Here is a 17,496-nt window from a genome sequence, read left to right as displayed (position 1 = left end):
ACTAATTTCGCGAAAAAAACAATCCCAACATTTTAACAAATACCTGACATGATTTTAACATGCTTCTGGCCTCTTTAGACATGACACTCTCATGGTAGATCTGGTAATCATGGGTAGATATTGTTCACGTGAGGAAATAAATGCAAGAAGTACTGATTGAGATGAAAAACAGTTCCAGGACTCCTTGACCGCATAGCTTTTACAAAACAGCTAACGAGCAAAACTGAAGATTATACAGGGATTCTTTGTAGGCACTAGGTAGAGTTGGGCGAGCCAACAAATTAATAAAGAAACACATTAACATGGCATTACCGTTACAAATGACAATGTCTTTTATATAGGTGTTGCTTCGAAAAGCATGTAAATAAAAGGCATTATCATTCACCATGCCAATAGCTTAAAATCTCGCTGTTGCGAGACCTATTGTATTGCAAATGCTTGTTTAGTTAGTAACGGGTCTATGGGGGGCCCCAGCCCACATAAAAGTCCTGGGCAGAGTTTGCACAAGAGTTCTTGTCACACATTACACTTCCAGAATCCTGTTTCCACAGTAAGGTAAGGTGGTAAAAGGAACTCTGAGCAAGCACCATTTTAATATTTTAATACAGCCAGTTTGACAACTAAAAGAGTTTTGATATTCGGCCAAGGAAGTCTACTCTCTTAGATAGTTCTTCGGAAATCCAAGTAATATGTCAAAGCTGTCTGTGATAGGCAGGCTCCCACGAGGGAGGCACGCAGAGCGTGACAGGGCGTGGATGATGTTTTCTGAGTCCCTAAAGGTCGTTTGTTTATCCGAGGAAGAGAGGGACGATGCTTTGGCAGCCGGCCGGGAGCGGAGCACCAACCTTGAATTATTAATGAAAAGGTCCAGGGGGGAGGGAGGGGTTTGCCGCGCTGCTATAAAAGCTGGGGGAGGCGCCTGTTTGCGCAGTTCTCTCCGGAGTCTCCGTGACTCAGACAGGAAGCCGAGTCACTGCAACCTTCACTGTCCGACCTGCCTGCCCAGACAGACACACACCGCTACCATGCGCCTCCCGGGGTCACCGCTGCCGGCCCTGCTGCTGCTGCTCTGCACAGCCGCCCCCCGCTGCCTGGGCGCCACAACCGACGAAGCAGGTATATCTATACACGAACGATGCCGCCTTTTCTCTTGCCGGGGGTGAGGGCAGGGGGTACCGTACCGCCGCGCCCCCTTCTCCACGTAACCCTCATCGCCTGGTATAATGGGGGAGGGAACCAAGGGACCCCGCTGCGCTTCCTGTGTCACTCTACATGCGAGCAAGGTGTGCGAGCTGACCGCACCACCGGGGTAGCCGCTTCCTGGCATTTGACAGGGAGAGCGATGAAATAATCATGCCACCTCACATCCGACCTGTACCACTTCACATCCGACCCGTACCACTTCACATCGAAGCGGGCACGAGGAACTGTGGAACTTCACAGGACGACAGACAGCAATATAACCACCACGCCGTGCCGCATATAAAAGAGGCATACCTGGCAGATGACAAGGAGGAGAGAAGAAACAGCCAAAAGAAGGCACTTGTCAGAGAGAGGGTATAGGTCATCTGAGGTCAAAGGGCGAGAGGTAACAGCCGAAACATGGCCCTTCATAGAGAGAAGTATCTGTGAAACTATCTCAGGTCGAGAGGTTACAAACAAAGCTAGGCTCTGTACAGAGAAACCAGGGATGGATGCAATTCTGTCGGGGCGCTGGGAGACACTCTAAAACCAAGATAAGGCACTTCACAGAGTGAAGAAAGTATCTCTACAAGTCTGGTAGGCCACAGAGGGAGAGCTAACAGCATAACCCTCGCACTAGGCACACTCCTACCTGTACATGCATATCACATATCATTACTCGCATACATTTTTTAAAAGTTTGCCAGACAGATGTCTTGTTTCTCGAGGTAAATGTTGGTCGCAGTTAATTCTTTTAACATGTATGAAATACTTGCATCCTTTTATATGCATCACAGTATCCCGTCATAAATCAACCTGACGGGCCATCAATCAACGGCATGGCGTTATAAATTACTTTTGACGAGGGCATAAATCATAAGCTTGACAGGTCATAAATCAATCGGCTGACAGGTCATAAATCATTTGCTAGACTCATAAATCGTGTGTGGCCACTCATAAATCACCCATGGATGACAATCCTAAATCTTCTCTGACAGATCACAATCACTTTTTGTTATCTGTTTGTCATATTTGTGACACCTTTTTGATTGTGTATGCCATCATACATGCCATTTTATGGGGTCATAAAATTCCTTGTTAGATTTCTTCCGATTGCGTGGGGGGGATGGCCTCTTACTGAAGTTAGGCCCCAAAGTGCTACCTTGTCTGTCCATTTCGTGCCCTGCCTTCCGGCGGTGTAGGCTGTGAGTGCTGCGCTCCACTTACTTCTCCCTTTTGGCCTACTCACTCTGCCGGAAGACATCCCCAGGTAAGTGGCCTTCCTCCTGCACACACCCCTGCCAGTGTGCCTCTTTATCCAAAAAAAGTACCCCTTTGAATCCGCTTACCCTGCTGTCCAGCACTGCAACAATGCTGATTCTGCTCAGTATAGGTGGGTGGGCCTCGAATTGTAGATCTGTGCAATGTCTCTGCTATTGAAAATAGGCTGTGCAGTGGAGCGTGGTGTTTATAGCCAAAATAGCCTGTGCAGGGGAGCGTGGTGTTTATAGTCCTGCACTGTCCCCTTCCAACATGTGGCAGCGCCCCCCATTGAGGGGTTCAAAACATCACCTGGCCAGCTACTGACCGGGTATTTTTGCGCCAACTTTGGCGTAAAGCCCTGACCTGGGGAAGGAGTGGTGGTGGCCGAAAGAAGCCTGTGCAGGGGCAGCACAGTGTTTATAGCTCCCCATTGTCCCTTTCCAGCATGTTGCGGCGTTCACCCATTGGGGGGGTTAAAAATATCACCGGGCCTGGTATTTTTTTGCCAACTTTGGCACGCAGCATTGACCTGGGTAGGGCGTTGGGGCTGCTCCCCCCCCCCTTGTTGTTAGACACACGACAGTGACCCATACCAGTATTTGTGGGTCCACTGCGGTCGTTATGGCGCCAGTCTCCTTCAGGGGCAGCCTCTACTAAAAACATGGCTCTTCACCAACAAGGGTGGCCTATATACAACTGTACTAGGTGATAGGCAGTGCTTTAAATGGCCTGGTACTGAGTACCTACACTTGTTCATTTTGAGAAGGCTAGTCCCTGCACTACTTTTAATTTGAGTACCTGCACTTCTCAGAAACAAGCAGGTACTCTGATACAGAGTACCTGCAATTCTGTTTTTCCATTTCAGGCACTGATCCTATGCATAGAGGTAGCTGTTAAAAATGGCACTTCAGGTAGGTGGGCACACAGATGCCAATATTAGTGAATAGAAAAGAGGGAGATTTTGAAGAATCAAGGAAATGTAATTTACCTGTGACAATTGAATTGAACCATAGCGAGTTTAAATCGAATGGAAGTTAAAATTAAGTCATTTTGTCTTGCAAATTCGAAGACTATTATTGCATTCGTCGGGGTTATGGCAGGTATGTTGTTGGCATCAATGAATCTAGAGAAGTGGCAAGAATGTAACTATGTCACGGGCAGCCGGGGAACGTGTTTACAATGATACCCCTATCTGGTGTTGCAGGGCTGGTGCTACCCACGGGCAGCTCACCAACAAGGGTCCCGGCGCCAGGCCACAGCGGCACACCTGATACACGTTCTGCAGGTTCAAGCCCTGCTTCTCGTTGGGAGGCAACAAGGCGGCCATTTCCCAGTCTAGCGCTCGCAGTTTTAAGCCATTCAGATGATAAGTAACTCTCTCACCTCCACCCGTTGTGAGATGTAAAAGTGTGGTGCTGGTAGTTGGTTTGAGAGGAAGGGACTTCAGCCCAGAAGGGGTGTTGGGGGAGTGGGGGGGGGGGTGCACAAAGGAGCTTCAGGCGCAGCGTGATCCATTTAGATGCAAAAGGCACTGAATGTGTTACTTTATATGCAGATTGCTTGAGGGCCCCCCAAAATCCTAGAACTCGCACTGTTGTGTGTGGGGGGGGGGGGCTTCAGTGAAATAGGGGGCAACAACGAAACGCTGTCATCTCAGAAGTAAATGGGGCATAAACAGTGCTTGAAATGGACAAGTAATAGAAGTGCAGATATTCAATGTCATAGTACCTACTTGTGTGTGAGAAGTGCCGGTACTCTCCAATGAAAAGTATTACTTTTTTCTTCAGAAGTGTAGGTACTCTCCCTCTCCAAAATGTGCCGGTACTCAGTACCGGCGTATTTAAAGCACTGGACATAAATGAACTAAACTATATTGCATTGGCACTGGGGAAAGAAAGGTAAAAAGAGCAACACATAAAGGATGGTACCCCGGGGGGACACGGAAAGCTCACGTCGCTGCTATACCAGGCATCTACAGAAAACTTATGAACGAAGGCACCTTTGCAGCATACAGTCCATGCAGGAAGGGGCAAGCCATGCAACGGGAAGTTTTTCAGGTGTTTTGGGGTGAACCAACACTGAAGACTCGTTGAAGGGTAAAGAGGGCACCCATAGGGCCAGCGCACGTCAGAGAGAGAGAGAAATAACCCGTGCCACTTGGCAGCGCCAGAGCCTGGTCTCACGAGGGTAACTCTCGGAAAGCTCTCGGGATCACAGCGCGCGCCGCTGCTCTCTTCTCAGCTGATGCCGGCTGCCGCGGCCGCCCTCTGCAGAGTGTGAGGACAGACCGAGCACCCCGCCGACTGCAAACAACTCCAATCCATTATCCTTTCCGGGATCTACTTTCCGTCCTGTGGCTGCTTGTGTTTCCGAGGACCGGGCCATTTTGTCCTTGGAATGCGCTGCGACCTTGCAGCATGGCGGCATTGTGCTGTGGTTTCCGAGAATTAATCGAGATGCCCCCCCCCCCTTTAGTCACACTGTGGCTCACATAAAACATGTATGACGTTCATTCCACCTCGTGTTCTGATGGTGTTGAAGGTCACCTCTGAGGATTAAGTGTATCGGGCCCACCCAGGTGTCAGCCCCGGATAAATTAAAAACTGACTTTAAATCCGGCACTTATCGTATTTTATATTGATATACAGGGAACATATTGATCAGTTCATCAACTACGACACCTTAACAATGATTGTTAAGGCGATTAATCATGTAATCCATGCCAGTGAGGTAGCTCCCGTTTACATTTCGTACTTAATTTGCCACTCTCAGAATGTTAGCTTTTCCCAACATGCTGTCAATCCGTTGTTTTTTTCATGTAATATATTAATCTTGTGTTGTGCATACTGTGAACAGCTTTGTATGTGTGAGTTCAGATTCTGGGTGTTTATTGTAGGCCATGATTGGTGGCTCCGGGGTTGAGGCTGAAGGCAGCGTGAGCATCTCCTAGTTCCTGTCCATCAGCAGTAAAGGTTCAAAATACGTGCCCATCCAATCCTTGGCATCTGAACAGAGTAATGGGGACATTTACCAATTTAAAGTATACATGCCATTGTGTGAAGGGGCCTCAAAGCTGTTGAAATATTGACTATGAAAGTAAAAGAAAATTAAGTACTTTCAGGTGAATATGTGGAGGATGCCGAAGTGAAGAAAATTCTAGGAAATAGGTGCAGAAGGAGAAAGTGAAAATACGGTCTGGGTGAGGAAAGAAATGAAGGGTTAAATATGCAGATGGAGGAGTTCAGAAAGATTTGCTTTGAAAAAGGCGGTAAGTGTCTTACAGAGAGGCTAAGGAGGAAGGTGGTGTGAAAGGCAGCACAGGAGTGATTGGGACACTCGAAGACCAATAGCAGCAGGCTCGCCAAGAGACACTCAAATACTATTCAGGGTGTACACTGTATGAAGTAGAGGATTTTAGTTTGCATGCTTTAAGCCATGCACTTAATTACATAGAAAACCTCTCTTGGAAAGAATTCCCTCGCTCTTCCTTGACCACCCTCCACCTTTAGACCCCCCTGAACTTTCCCATTCCCCTTAAAGCCCAGGGTCACCCAGCCCCTCTCTGTTTCCATCTCATTCCTTGCACTTTGTCCTTCTCACACACATGCACGCCATCGAGGCCCGTCTCTCGTTTCCTTATCTCTCTGCTAGTCTGTTTGGCTTTCTTTTCCATCTTTCACAATTTTGCGGTTTTGCCCACTTGTTTTGACTGTTGCCGAGAGTCCTTAGATTTCATGACATTCGGTTTTTTTCTGTGTGTTTCTAATCACCAAAGGCCTTGGGCCTCGAGTTCGAGTCCGTCTGTAAACGATCCCTAGGTAACCATTTTGAGGCTTAAATATAGATTTTCTTTTTTTGGTCGGGGGCAAAGGAACCAGATCACCTACAGATGGGAGTTTTCGAGGACAGTGGTCTAAGTATATCATATTCTCTTTTCCTCAAAGCAGTTAGAGCCAAATGTTTTTAGGAAAGATATAACGCATGCCAATTTTTCCTTTGTATATTCTTTGTAATGTATGCATTAAAGCATAAAAGTACATGTGACCAGTTGGCGATAGTCTGCTTGGCACCTGTGCTGGATCACTTTGCCTTTGAGCATATCGAGTTTCCCCGATTTAAAATGACGCAAAATATTTTCCATTGATTGTTGCTTATGTACTAACTGGGGCCAGACATTTCTAATTGTAGAGCTGTTAGAGAAGGCTTAAGCATTGTCACGGATCTAATGAAACCCAACAGAGCAGCACAGTGTCTTACCCTCTCTCCCTCTGGCTGGTGTAAGCTTGGCCAGTCCATCATCAACAGCCGCCGGTTGACTGTGACAGTCATTCAGATTCTCACTGTTGCACAAGTATGTGATGATTGCACCAGTGCAGAATCAGATGTGTCCATGTGGAGAGGTTCTGTGGCTACACAGACTCTACATCCCTGCAGCCGTGCAGTGGATAACCCTGTGCATTGTCTGTTTGTTGGGAGCACTGGATCGCGCTCCGCCTCGGTGTCTTCCTATGGACAGATGGGGTGGAATGCAGGCTGTTCATGTATGGTGCAGGTTTAGCCGCGTAATCAAAGTGCAGGGTGGGGAATGAAGTTGAGTAACAGTGGTGGGGTGGGTAGTGGTCTTTGTTGCATCTCAATCAAGAGTCCTCCCACATGCAAAACATCAGCAAATTCTCACATTTTAAAATACTGAATCTAAAACCTGCAGTAATTTAATGGTGTGCTCAGAGTGGTAACTCTTAAGACATCTTTGGGTGTTAAGTGGCCCCCATATTGGAATAGTGCATTCAGTTTAAAGAGATAGAGTGGGTTGATATTGTCCTTTGCTATTCTGAATGATCGAATGAGGGGTTTGAATAGCGCAGGACTCACCCCTTCAGGGGTATCTCCGCGCTAGCAGGGAAACATAAAAACAAGGAGGTAGAAAGCTAGTCTGGCTAAAAAAAGTTTGGTTTTCAGTAGTTTTCTGAATTTAGGCAAGTCAGGACACACACATAACACAAAGGGGAGTTTGTTCCAAAGGCGCGGGCCATATAGGCAGAGGCTATGCCACCCGCACGGAGCTTATTAATCCAGGGTACCACAAGCAGAGCCTTTCCACAAGAACGTAACTGCCTGTTGGAATGATAGGGGACAAGACTATCGGTCATGTACCTGGGTCCACTGTCATTAAAAGTTTTGTGAATCAAACAACAAATTTTAAACTTGATTCGACTCTGACTAGGAAGCCAGTGTAGGCTTTTTAGTAATGGCCGGGAAGGAGTTCTGGGTGGTTCATTTAAAGCCAGTGAACCTGCCGTGTTCTGCACTACCTGGAGCCTCTTTAGTGTCCCCTCTTTTGCAGCACCCAAAGGTGCATTAAAATAGTCCAGTCTGCTAACTACCTAGGCTTGGAGCAGATTCTTGCGTGCTGAAAGGGGGAGAAGATTAAACACTCTCCGTAGGAGTTTTAGTAAGCCCCGAACCGCCAGCTCCGCTCTTCCGACTTCGCCCTCGCCACCGTCCCCCGCATCTGAAGAGCAACCAACAGCGGCAGATTGTTCTCCCACCTCGCCGCTAAGACCTGGTCCACACTACCCATCTTCCTACGGCAGACCCAGGACCTACTAACCTTCAGGAGGCTACTCAAGACCTGGCTATTCGAGCAGTAGCAGCACCCCGCACCCCTCCCCCCCTCCCAGCACCATGAGACCCTCATGGGTGAGTAGTGCACTTTACAAATGTATTGATTGACTGAGTAAACCAAAATGGACACGGCTGCCACCTGCTCCTTCATAGCTAGAGAAGGGTCCAAATACGCTTCTACCTTTTTAGCCTTGTTGATAGGCACAGGAGCGGGGCCTAATTCTGCCTGCCACTACTCTGGGGACCAGAGAAGTTGAGCTTTGCCAAAGAGGAGGACTTCGGTTTTGTTAGCATTCAATTGGAGAAAGTTCTTTTACATCCAGTTGGAGATGATTGCACACATGTCCTCCGCAAAATTCTGCTTTGTAACATCCGAGTTCTTTTCAAATGAAAACAGGAGGTGCGTGTCATCTGCATATGAAACGGGGACAAAGCTGTGATCTCTGATGATCTTTGCCTGGCGAGCCACGTATATATTAAATAATGTGGGACTAAGGCACAAACACTGTGGCACCCCTTTATTCAGAGATTTAGCTCAGGAGTGAAAATTCCTCAGGTTCACAGTTTGGGTGCGTTGTTCCAGGAAGCTGGAAAACCACTGAAAGGCAGACCCCCCCCCCCCCCCACGCCGATTTCCGTTCATGTTTCTAGCAGTCTATGATGTGCCACAGTGTCAAAAGCTGCGGATAAATCCAGCAGCACTAGGGCTATAGCTTAGTCCTTATCTAGAGCCAGCTTAATAATGTTTGACATCAAGCAGGGCCGTTTCGGGCGAAAGCCGAATTGTGAGGGATCCAAGCATGGCTGAGCTTCCATGAATTTCATGAGCTGCGCATTGATATGTCCCTCCACAAGTTTGCTCATAGGAGGAAGGAGAGGGGTTGGGCAATAGTTGGACAGTTCTGAAGGCGCTAAGTTGCTTTTTTAAATAATTGGTAACATGTGTGCAGCTTTCCACGCCCGGGGTACTGTGGACTCACTCAGTGAATAATTAATAAGTGAGCCAATGGGAGAAGCAAGAGGCCATACCGATAAGGCAAACCATTTTGCTGACATACCACTGGGAGAACCTGATTTTGCTTCTTTCAGCAATTCTTCTACTTTGGAGTCCTGTAGGGGAGAAAAATAGGCCAGCACGTTTCCTACTCTGGACTCTATATGGGGTACAGTGAGAATGTCACTGACGCCTAGCCTACTACGAAAAGTATCATAGATTTTTATAACCTAATAATTTAGAAATATTGCTGCATAATGTCTGGGAGGCAGAGATACGATTATTGCAAGCCTCAGGAGAAGTAAAAGATTTGATAATAGTGTGCAGCTGTGTCCTTGAGTTCCCAGCTTCAGTTAATTGCGCCAGGGTGTATCTTTTTTTTTGGATACATATTGGATGCTGCCTTGAAAATTTGTTGAAATTAAAAAAAAATATTTCTTTCTCTGACTGGAGATCAGACTTACGCCAGGTTCTTTTAATTTTTTACAGAGCAATTTTTCTCTACATAATTCATGGGAGAACCACAATGCCTGTTTCCTTTCCGATTTCTGAAAGTACCAATTGTATTCTTGCACGACCATCATCCAGTGGTGCTGTTACCATCTTGGAATGGTAAAATACCCAATAAGGTGTTCAGGTGTCCTTGTGTTGGAAAATACTTTGCAAACTTCGGAAATAAGGTGTTTGATGCCATGCTTGGAATAGAAGTAGTGCTGTGTAAAAGTTCAGACAATTTTTTTTGTTGCTATTTCTCAGCGAGCTCTAAGAAGAGGTCTGAAGGATATCAAGCATAGTCGATCAAACTGGGCAGAATAATGATTTATGATGCAATTTTTAAAAGTGTATCAGGGTTCACCCTTGTTCCCTGCATAGTTTGACGCTAATAAATGAATTAAACCATTGTCTCCAGTTCTCCAAAGCCTCCTGCTTTTAATAAAGTGAACTAACCCACCATTCCCTCTACCCAGTTTCTGCTAATCAGTCCACTTAACCAGCATGTCCCAATATGTGTTGTGTCATGCAATGTGTTACCTTTGGGTTCCTTGCTTGTCATCAATCCGTGGTGTTTGTGTCCACATATATATTACTATTAATTGTCTCATCTGGTAGGGCTACTTTGTTTAATTTTACGTTTTAGTAGCTATCACAGCTCTGTCAGTTTCATTGGGGTGTACCAAGAGATTTAGATGTTTGTAATTGCGTATTTCAGTTTGTGAAATTTGCTCACTGTTTTTATCCGATCTGCTACTTTTTTTGCTTTTTTTAGATTTGAAAAGTTGTGTTTCAAGCTTTCAATCTGCGGTGCCTCCTTTTCCTTTTTCCTCTCTTGTCTTTGTTGGTTCGACTTTTTTGCCTTTACCTCTCTCTTCCCTTTACTCGCTTCTTTCTTTATGCGTTTTTCTAACCCACACCCTCACATCCACACTCTCCCTTCCCTCCCTTTGCTTTGTTTTACACAATTAAAGGATAATCTGTGACCTACAGGCAGTATCAGAATTATGTTCAGATGGTGTGATTTGTGACTCAGCAGAAATTTCGCGACTTAATACGTTTTAGCACTGGCAGTACGTCTAGTCCTATCGGATTCAGCAGTATTACTGCTTGCTTTCCCAAAGAGAACATTCCATTGTGGAAACCGGTTTGTACAGCATTTTTCTTTCAAGCTCTTTTTCAAAAGATGATGCAACAACAAAGCATGAAGCAGAAGCTGATCACACAAAGTTTGGTCCTTTTCAGATTAAATACTTAAATATGTGTAAGTAGTTGTTACACATGTTTTTAATTTAATAGAGCACATGGTAACTGAAGATGGAATCTTCATTTTAGCTGATAGCAAATCTCTCCCACAAGCCATCAACACCTTCCTCCATGTTTTCATTGGCCCTCACCTTGCTTATGTGGGTTCATGCTCTGCACCACTTAGTGCCTATTTGTATGCAATTTAAAACTTTAAAGCAACATATTTTTATCTCAGAATTGGCAGAGAGCACAGCCTGGAAACTGAGCAATGACTGCCTGCAGCTCATGCATCCACATGGAGAAATGTTGAGTTAAAAGGAAGTGCTCTTGATGTGGAATCCCATAAAAACAGGTGCACAGCTGTGCCCTTTGTGAGGGCACACATTCATGATATTCCGTATATCGGATCACAGTTCTATGATCAGACACAGCTGTGCCGTGCATGAGGGCGCAAATACATGATACGCCCTGTGTCCGATCATAGTTTACGATCAGACACAGCTGTGCCCTGCGGGAGGGCACTCATTTGTGATACGCCCCATGTCTGATCACAGTTGTCTACGATAACACACAGCTGTGACCTGAGGGAGGGCACACATTTATGATACCCTTCAAATCTGATCATAGACTACGATCGGACACAGCTGTGCCCTGAGCAAATGCACATATGCATAATATCCTTCTTATCTGATCATAGTCTACGATCACACAGCTGTGCCCTTAGTGAAGGCATACCTTCATGATACGCCCAATATCTGATCATAGTCTCCTTCGATTAGACACAGCTGTGCCCTTCATGAGGGCAATCATTCATGATATGCCACATGTCTGATCACAATTGTCTACAATAAGACACAGCTGGGCCCTGCACGAGAGCACCCATTCATGATACCCCTCATATCCGATCATAGTCTACGGTCAGACACAGCTGTGCCCTGCACGAGGGCACTCATTCATGATACCCCCTGTCTGATCATAGTTGTCAACGATAAGACACAGCTGTGCCCTGTGCGAGGGCGCACATTCATGATACCCTTCATATCTGATCATAGTCTATGATCAGAAACAGCTGTGGCCTGCAGGAGGGCACTCATTCATGATACGTCCTATGTCTGATCATAGTTGTCTACCATCAGACACAGCTGCACCCTTCCCGAAAGCAGACATTCATGATACGCCCCATGTCTGATCATAGTCTTCTTTGATTAGACACAGGTGTGCCGTGCTTGAGGGCACACATTCATGATACGTCCCATATCTGATCTTATTCTTCTTTCATTAGACACAGCCGTGCCATGCGTGAGGGCAGACGTGTATGATACGCCTCATATCTGATCATAGTCTACGATCAGACACAGCTGTGCCCTGCGTAAGGGCACACCTATATGATACGCCCCATATCTGATCATTATCTACGATCAGACACAGCCGTGTCCTGCGCGAGGGCATGCATTTATGATACACCCCGCATCTGATCATAGTCTACGCATAGTCAGACACAGCAGTGCCCTGCATCAGAGCACACATTCACGATACTCTCCATATCTGATCATAGAAAATCCTTTGTACGGGCAATGGTAGCACCCAGTTTGAAGTAGGGTAATACCAAGAGATGAAGAAGCAGGATTTATTCACAGGGCTGGCCTGAACTCAAGCTTGTTCTACTTGGCTTTGGTAGGGCAAACGTACCACCACCCATCCAGTCACTTGCGTCCTTAATATCCCAGTGCGCCCCCACACCCAAGTACAACAAGACATTTCTGTATTTCTGCATTTCTGTATTTTTTCATCCGTTTCTTTAAATGTGGACCAGGGCACAGCTTAATAGCACTTCACAACGATTGTGCTTTTCAACACTGGAAGTTGCATGGCAGTAACACCAAGAAAAATAAATATAAAGAGTAAATAACCAATATTTATATCGCGTAAGTACGTAGCTCTCAGTGGTGCTCTGCTGATACAGTTCTTCTGCTGATGAGGACGCATATTGGAGTTTTTGGAATTGGTGGGCAGGGTGAGAGCTATTGGGGTAACTATTCTGGTATTACTGAGAGATTTAGCAAATCATTTTAAGGGTGCTGCTAAAATGTTCAACACAAATAGGGACAAGAGTGAAAAACTAGAATTGAACATTTACTGCCATTGCGGAGAGTCACCGACATTAATTTACTGGGATGCAGTGGTAAACATGATGATTTGCTCTCGAATGACACCGATGCACACAAAGGTCTTGCATGCGTGCAGTGTTTCAGTTATATAGCATTACATTCCTGCCTTTATTTTCCAAGAGCCCAACCCAACATCTCGGCTCCGCAAATGTGTGGCAAAATGTAGTAAGGTTATTTAACTCGTTCCGCTAACTTCCAAGTGGACCCTATTTTGAGTTTATTCATCACCTCGCTGCCCGTTGTGAGGTGCATCTCACGCCAAGATTTATGCTCACTCTTTCTTACTAACCCCCAGATTCATCATTGTCCCGTTTTGCGAGTCCTTAATAGCGATTATTAAGGAATCGCTATTAAGGACTCGCAAAATGGGATTCATGTAGAAATCGCAATTTTATCTGCGATTTCTACAGCTTCCTTATTTGCGATTAGCAAATTGCTAACAGCAAATAAGGAATGACTTCCCATGCATTCCAATGGGCCTAAAGGCCCATTGGAATGAATGGGGAGTCATTCCTTATTTGCGATTAGCAATTTGCTAATCGCAAATAAGGATGCGATTTCAAGGGTGCCAGGGGTGTCCAAAGGACACCCTGTAGCACCCCTGAAATGTAGACTGATGTTGCGCACACACATGTCCAAAGGACATGTGTGTGTAACATACAACTTAGAAAAATGCACTAAAGTGCATTTTTCTAAGTGTTCGCTATTTACCACGAAGTCAGACTTCGCGGTAAATAGCGGCCAAAAATAGCGATTTCGCAATTTTTAAAAGGTTCATGAATAGCATTTAAGGAATCTCAAATTGAGATTCCTTAAATGCGATCGCAATTTGAAAAATCGCAATTATTTGCGATTTTTCAAATTGCGAGTTCATGAACCATTGAATCTCAATTGCCATTTTTGCGGGCGCAAACAGCCGAATTTTGCGATTCGCACCGTTTGCGCTCGCAAAAATGCTTGATGAATCTACCTGTAAGTGTTATTGCGAGTATAGAATCGCAATAAAACACACTCAGACACAGTCACCGCTGTGACCCCCATGCTCACAAACAGTATCGCAATTGTAATGTTTATATGCACACGTGCGATATCACTACTTTTTGTACACGCACACACGTACATACACACGCACAATAACACCAGCCACTGTGATCAGTAATTGCCCCAAAACACTCATTATCACAATTGTATGATGTAAATAGGAAAATAGTAATAATGGAATTATCTCACGCCCTCTTATGAGCATGTATCTAAGGCAGAGGAAACGTGTTCTGCTACGTGCAGGATGTGGTATTATTGAAGGATGTGGTCGCAAGGGGGGATTCACGATATGTATTTTGGCAAAGCCATCAAGTCATTGTAAGTTAACAATCCTGGGCTCCCGTAGCGCACCTTGGCTCCTTTTTGAAGTCTCCGGGAAAGCATTGAGAAAACACTCTTCATCTTCATTATTTACAGTTAACAGCGGTGTTATTACAGAGGCGCGCACGTTATATAATGACAGCACGGCGCTCCGGCGTCGGTGGTCATTGGCTGACTAGAAAGGGCTATTGTTTAGGGCCGCTCGTTGAACTGGGGTGTCTTTGAGTCTGTCTTCTCGGCTGATCTTATCATCTTACACCAAACAAAGGCTTGTTTTTGAAATATTATACCTCCCGTTGTGTGCATTGTTGTAGCACACAAGAGCATGGTTTTGCTCTCTGCTTGACACTCGCCTCTCCGCACTTCGAAAGAATAGCGTGACCTGGGCAAGTTAAGAACACAACCTTTACTGAACTGAAATGTCACTATTTAAGCTTAACATTATTTTCATAGGCAGGTAAGACAAGTGGACTTTGATTTTCTAAATCTATCCAAGGTAAAAAGTGAGTGACAATAGCTGCCAAGGTTTCAGATTGCTATGTGTGACATTTTCATAATTTCAGTGTAATTATGAGTGACATTTCAACAACTGAGTGACAGTGTCTACCGACCAAAATCAAGCAATTTAGACGATTTCGATTTACCACCCTTTAACAGTGACCCACAAGTCTCCATACCCACTCTCTCTCACATGCTTTTGTTTTGTTTTTTAGAGCTACTCATACCAGTGAAGGGTGTCAGAGCACGTTTCATCACACAGAGACAATGAGTCATATGTGTGTGAGGCCGTGTATAGGAAATGTTACATAAGAGGTGGAGGAAAGGAGTCATAGGTCATTTATACTGGGTATAGTATAAGAGTGCTTGATCGGGAGACGCAGAATCTAAGAATTTAAAATGTGCCACCATGGTTGGGGGTTCTCTTTACTAATAAGTGATTTCTACCCATATGAACCCTTTTTGCAATATTGGGGAGAAATCAACTCTTAAACCTATACCTTGCTGTTTGCATGTAGCTGTTTGATAACAGTTTATAGCTCACTGTGCTACATTAGGATTTTAATTTATACATTTCAACTATTAAAAATCTCCAACAAAAGGAGTAAGGCACTGAATTATTTAAATTATATGCATTTCTGTGAGCTGCAGGGTGCTCAAGCTTTGCAGCAATGCCAGAAACCAGTCCTTGGAAGCTTGTTTCCGGTCCAGGGAAGGCATGGATTGGCAGTTCGGGCTGGACTGTACCCATGAGGCACAGGGTCAGACTGATTTGCATATGGCCTTGTCTGAACTGGGGTGGCAGAGTGGGCTAAAGAACGGTGATGGATTAAACCCAGATCTGTTGACTGGGTGTGAGTGTTTGATTGGTTCAGATGCTCCGTCCATCACCACCTCCTTTTGTACCGCTTTGTTCACCATAAATTGGCAGGGTATACTCAGACGTGAGTCCCTTGCTCACTTTGCCACTGGATTCAAGCAAGCCTGGCTGAAGACGACTGAAATGCCAGAAACCGGTCCTAGGAAGCTTGTTTCCGGTTCAGGGAAGGCATGGCTTGGCAGTTCGGGCTGGACTGTTCCAATTAGGCACATGGTCAGACTGATTTGCATATGGCCATGTCTGAACTGGGGTCGCAGAGTGGGCTAAAGAATGGTGATGGATTAAACCCAGATCTGTTGACTGGGTGTGAGTGTTTGATTGGTTCAGATGCTCCGTCCATCACCACCCCCTTTTGTACCGCAAGCTTTGCAGCAGGCATATTAACCCACTTTGTAAAATTTCCACTAGACAAGACTCTATCGATCCCCAGACGGCCCATTAATCACCAGAGTTATTGTTTACTTGAGATTTTTATTGTTGCTTGAAACTTGCTTGGGGCAAGGAACATGTCAGGTGTCATTGGAATGTGGCAGATATATCGGTGAGCGTGGGATATTGGCTGACATGAGGTCAGTGGCCCTCACCAAGGCCAGCAAATGTGCAAAAGGAGGTGGGTACATTACCACCAATCACCAAGAAGACCCGGGTGGCCTGCAGGGATGAGTCTGCAAGACGTCGGTTAAAACTCTGGTCAAATCAAATGGAGCAATCAGGTGAGCACAGAACAGCTGTGCACACTGGTCATGTGTGACAACGTCTGTGTTCAAACCTGCTGCCATCTTTACCAAATGTTGCTCCATTTGTGTAATTTGGAAAGGGGACTATGTAAGAAAGTGGCTCTGTATATACTGCACCAAAGTAAGGTTCAGTGTGCACAGAGTCCACAGTCCCATGAGGTATCGCAGAGGCTAAAGTTAGATATAACCTTACACTCAAAAGTGGTCGCTTGGTCGAGCAGTAAGGCAGTATCAGAGGACAGTGTAAAGCATTTGTTGTACACACTCAGTAAGCAAATGGTCTCACACACTCAAGAACTGAACTCTAAGCCGATTGTTTTGTATATAAAATATATAGTTGTTTATTTTAGAACCACAAGTAGGTACCATAAATACTCTCTCTCAGAGTGAGATGTTGCAATTGAATACTTTCAAATAGCAGTTGACTTTTAAATGCAATAGTTAGTTATTGCGATATGCAACACAATTCAAACACAAAATAACATTGAGCTCAATAGGAAGTAAATGCAATAAAATCACTTTACAAATGTTGTTCTTACTCGGGGCTGGATCCTGGATTCAGCCCTGGTGCATTTCCTGTAAACAGTTCAAAGAAATCATTTTTGTTTCACAGGCGATTTTTAAGGAATATTTGTATGTTTTGAAAATCAACACTTAAAAGATATTTTGGTGAAAACCAAGCAATGCAGTCCTCTGAAGCAAAATCAAGTTAACAGTAAGTTACAGTAGTAATTACTTTTCAGGTTCAGTGCTGGACTCAAAGGTACAGCACTGGGATCTCTCCTGGTAACAGGTGGGTAATTTCGTTTTTGTTGATCGGCTGATTTTTAGTGAATATTTAAAAGTTGCAAAACTCTACACTTAGAAGAAATTCTGATTGAAACCCAGGCAATGTTACCCTTTGGACAAAAGTTATCAGTCTTTGGGTAAGTACTCAGCTGGCAGAGTTAAGGTTCTGGGGGTAGATTCAGGGGTCCCTCAGGGTCAGGTAAGTACAGTTGTTACACCCTCAGCGGCACCGGGGCAGCCGGCTGCAGAGTGAGTAAG

General features: G+C 45.1%; 1 protein-coding gene across 1 annotated transcript in view; it reads left to right on the top strand.

Annotated features, from left to right (window-relative positions):
* The first annotated feature begins 926 nt into the window (after nucleotides 1-926).
* The window catches only part of EMB (embigin), a 133,523-nt gene continuing 116,953 nt past the window's right edge, over nucleotides 927-17,496 (top strand). Inside the window, exon 1 of the mRNA XM_078675050.1 lies at nucleotides 927-1,116. Within this exon, the coding sequence (XP_078531176.1) occupies nucleotides 1,026-1,116 (91 nt within the window). The 5' untranslated portion in view covers nucleotides 927-1,025. The remainder of the gene's footprint in view (nucleotides 1,117-17,496) is intronic.

This window comes from Lissotriton helveticus, chromosome 2_1 (genome assembly GCF_964261635.1).
Source record: "Lissotriton helveticus chromosome 2_1, aLisHel1.1, whole genome shotgun sequence".
Taxonomy (NCBI): domain Eukaryota; kingdom Metazoa; phylum Chordata; class Amphibia; order Caudata; family Salamandridae; genus Lissotriton; species Lissotriton helveticus.
Note: the sequence above shows the minus strand (reverse complement) of the source record. Positions and strands in the feature narration are given on the sequence as shown.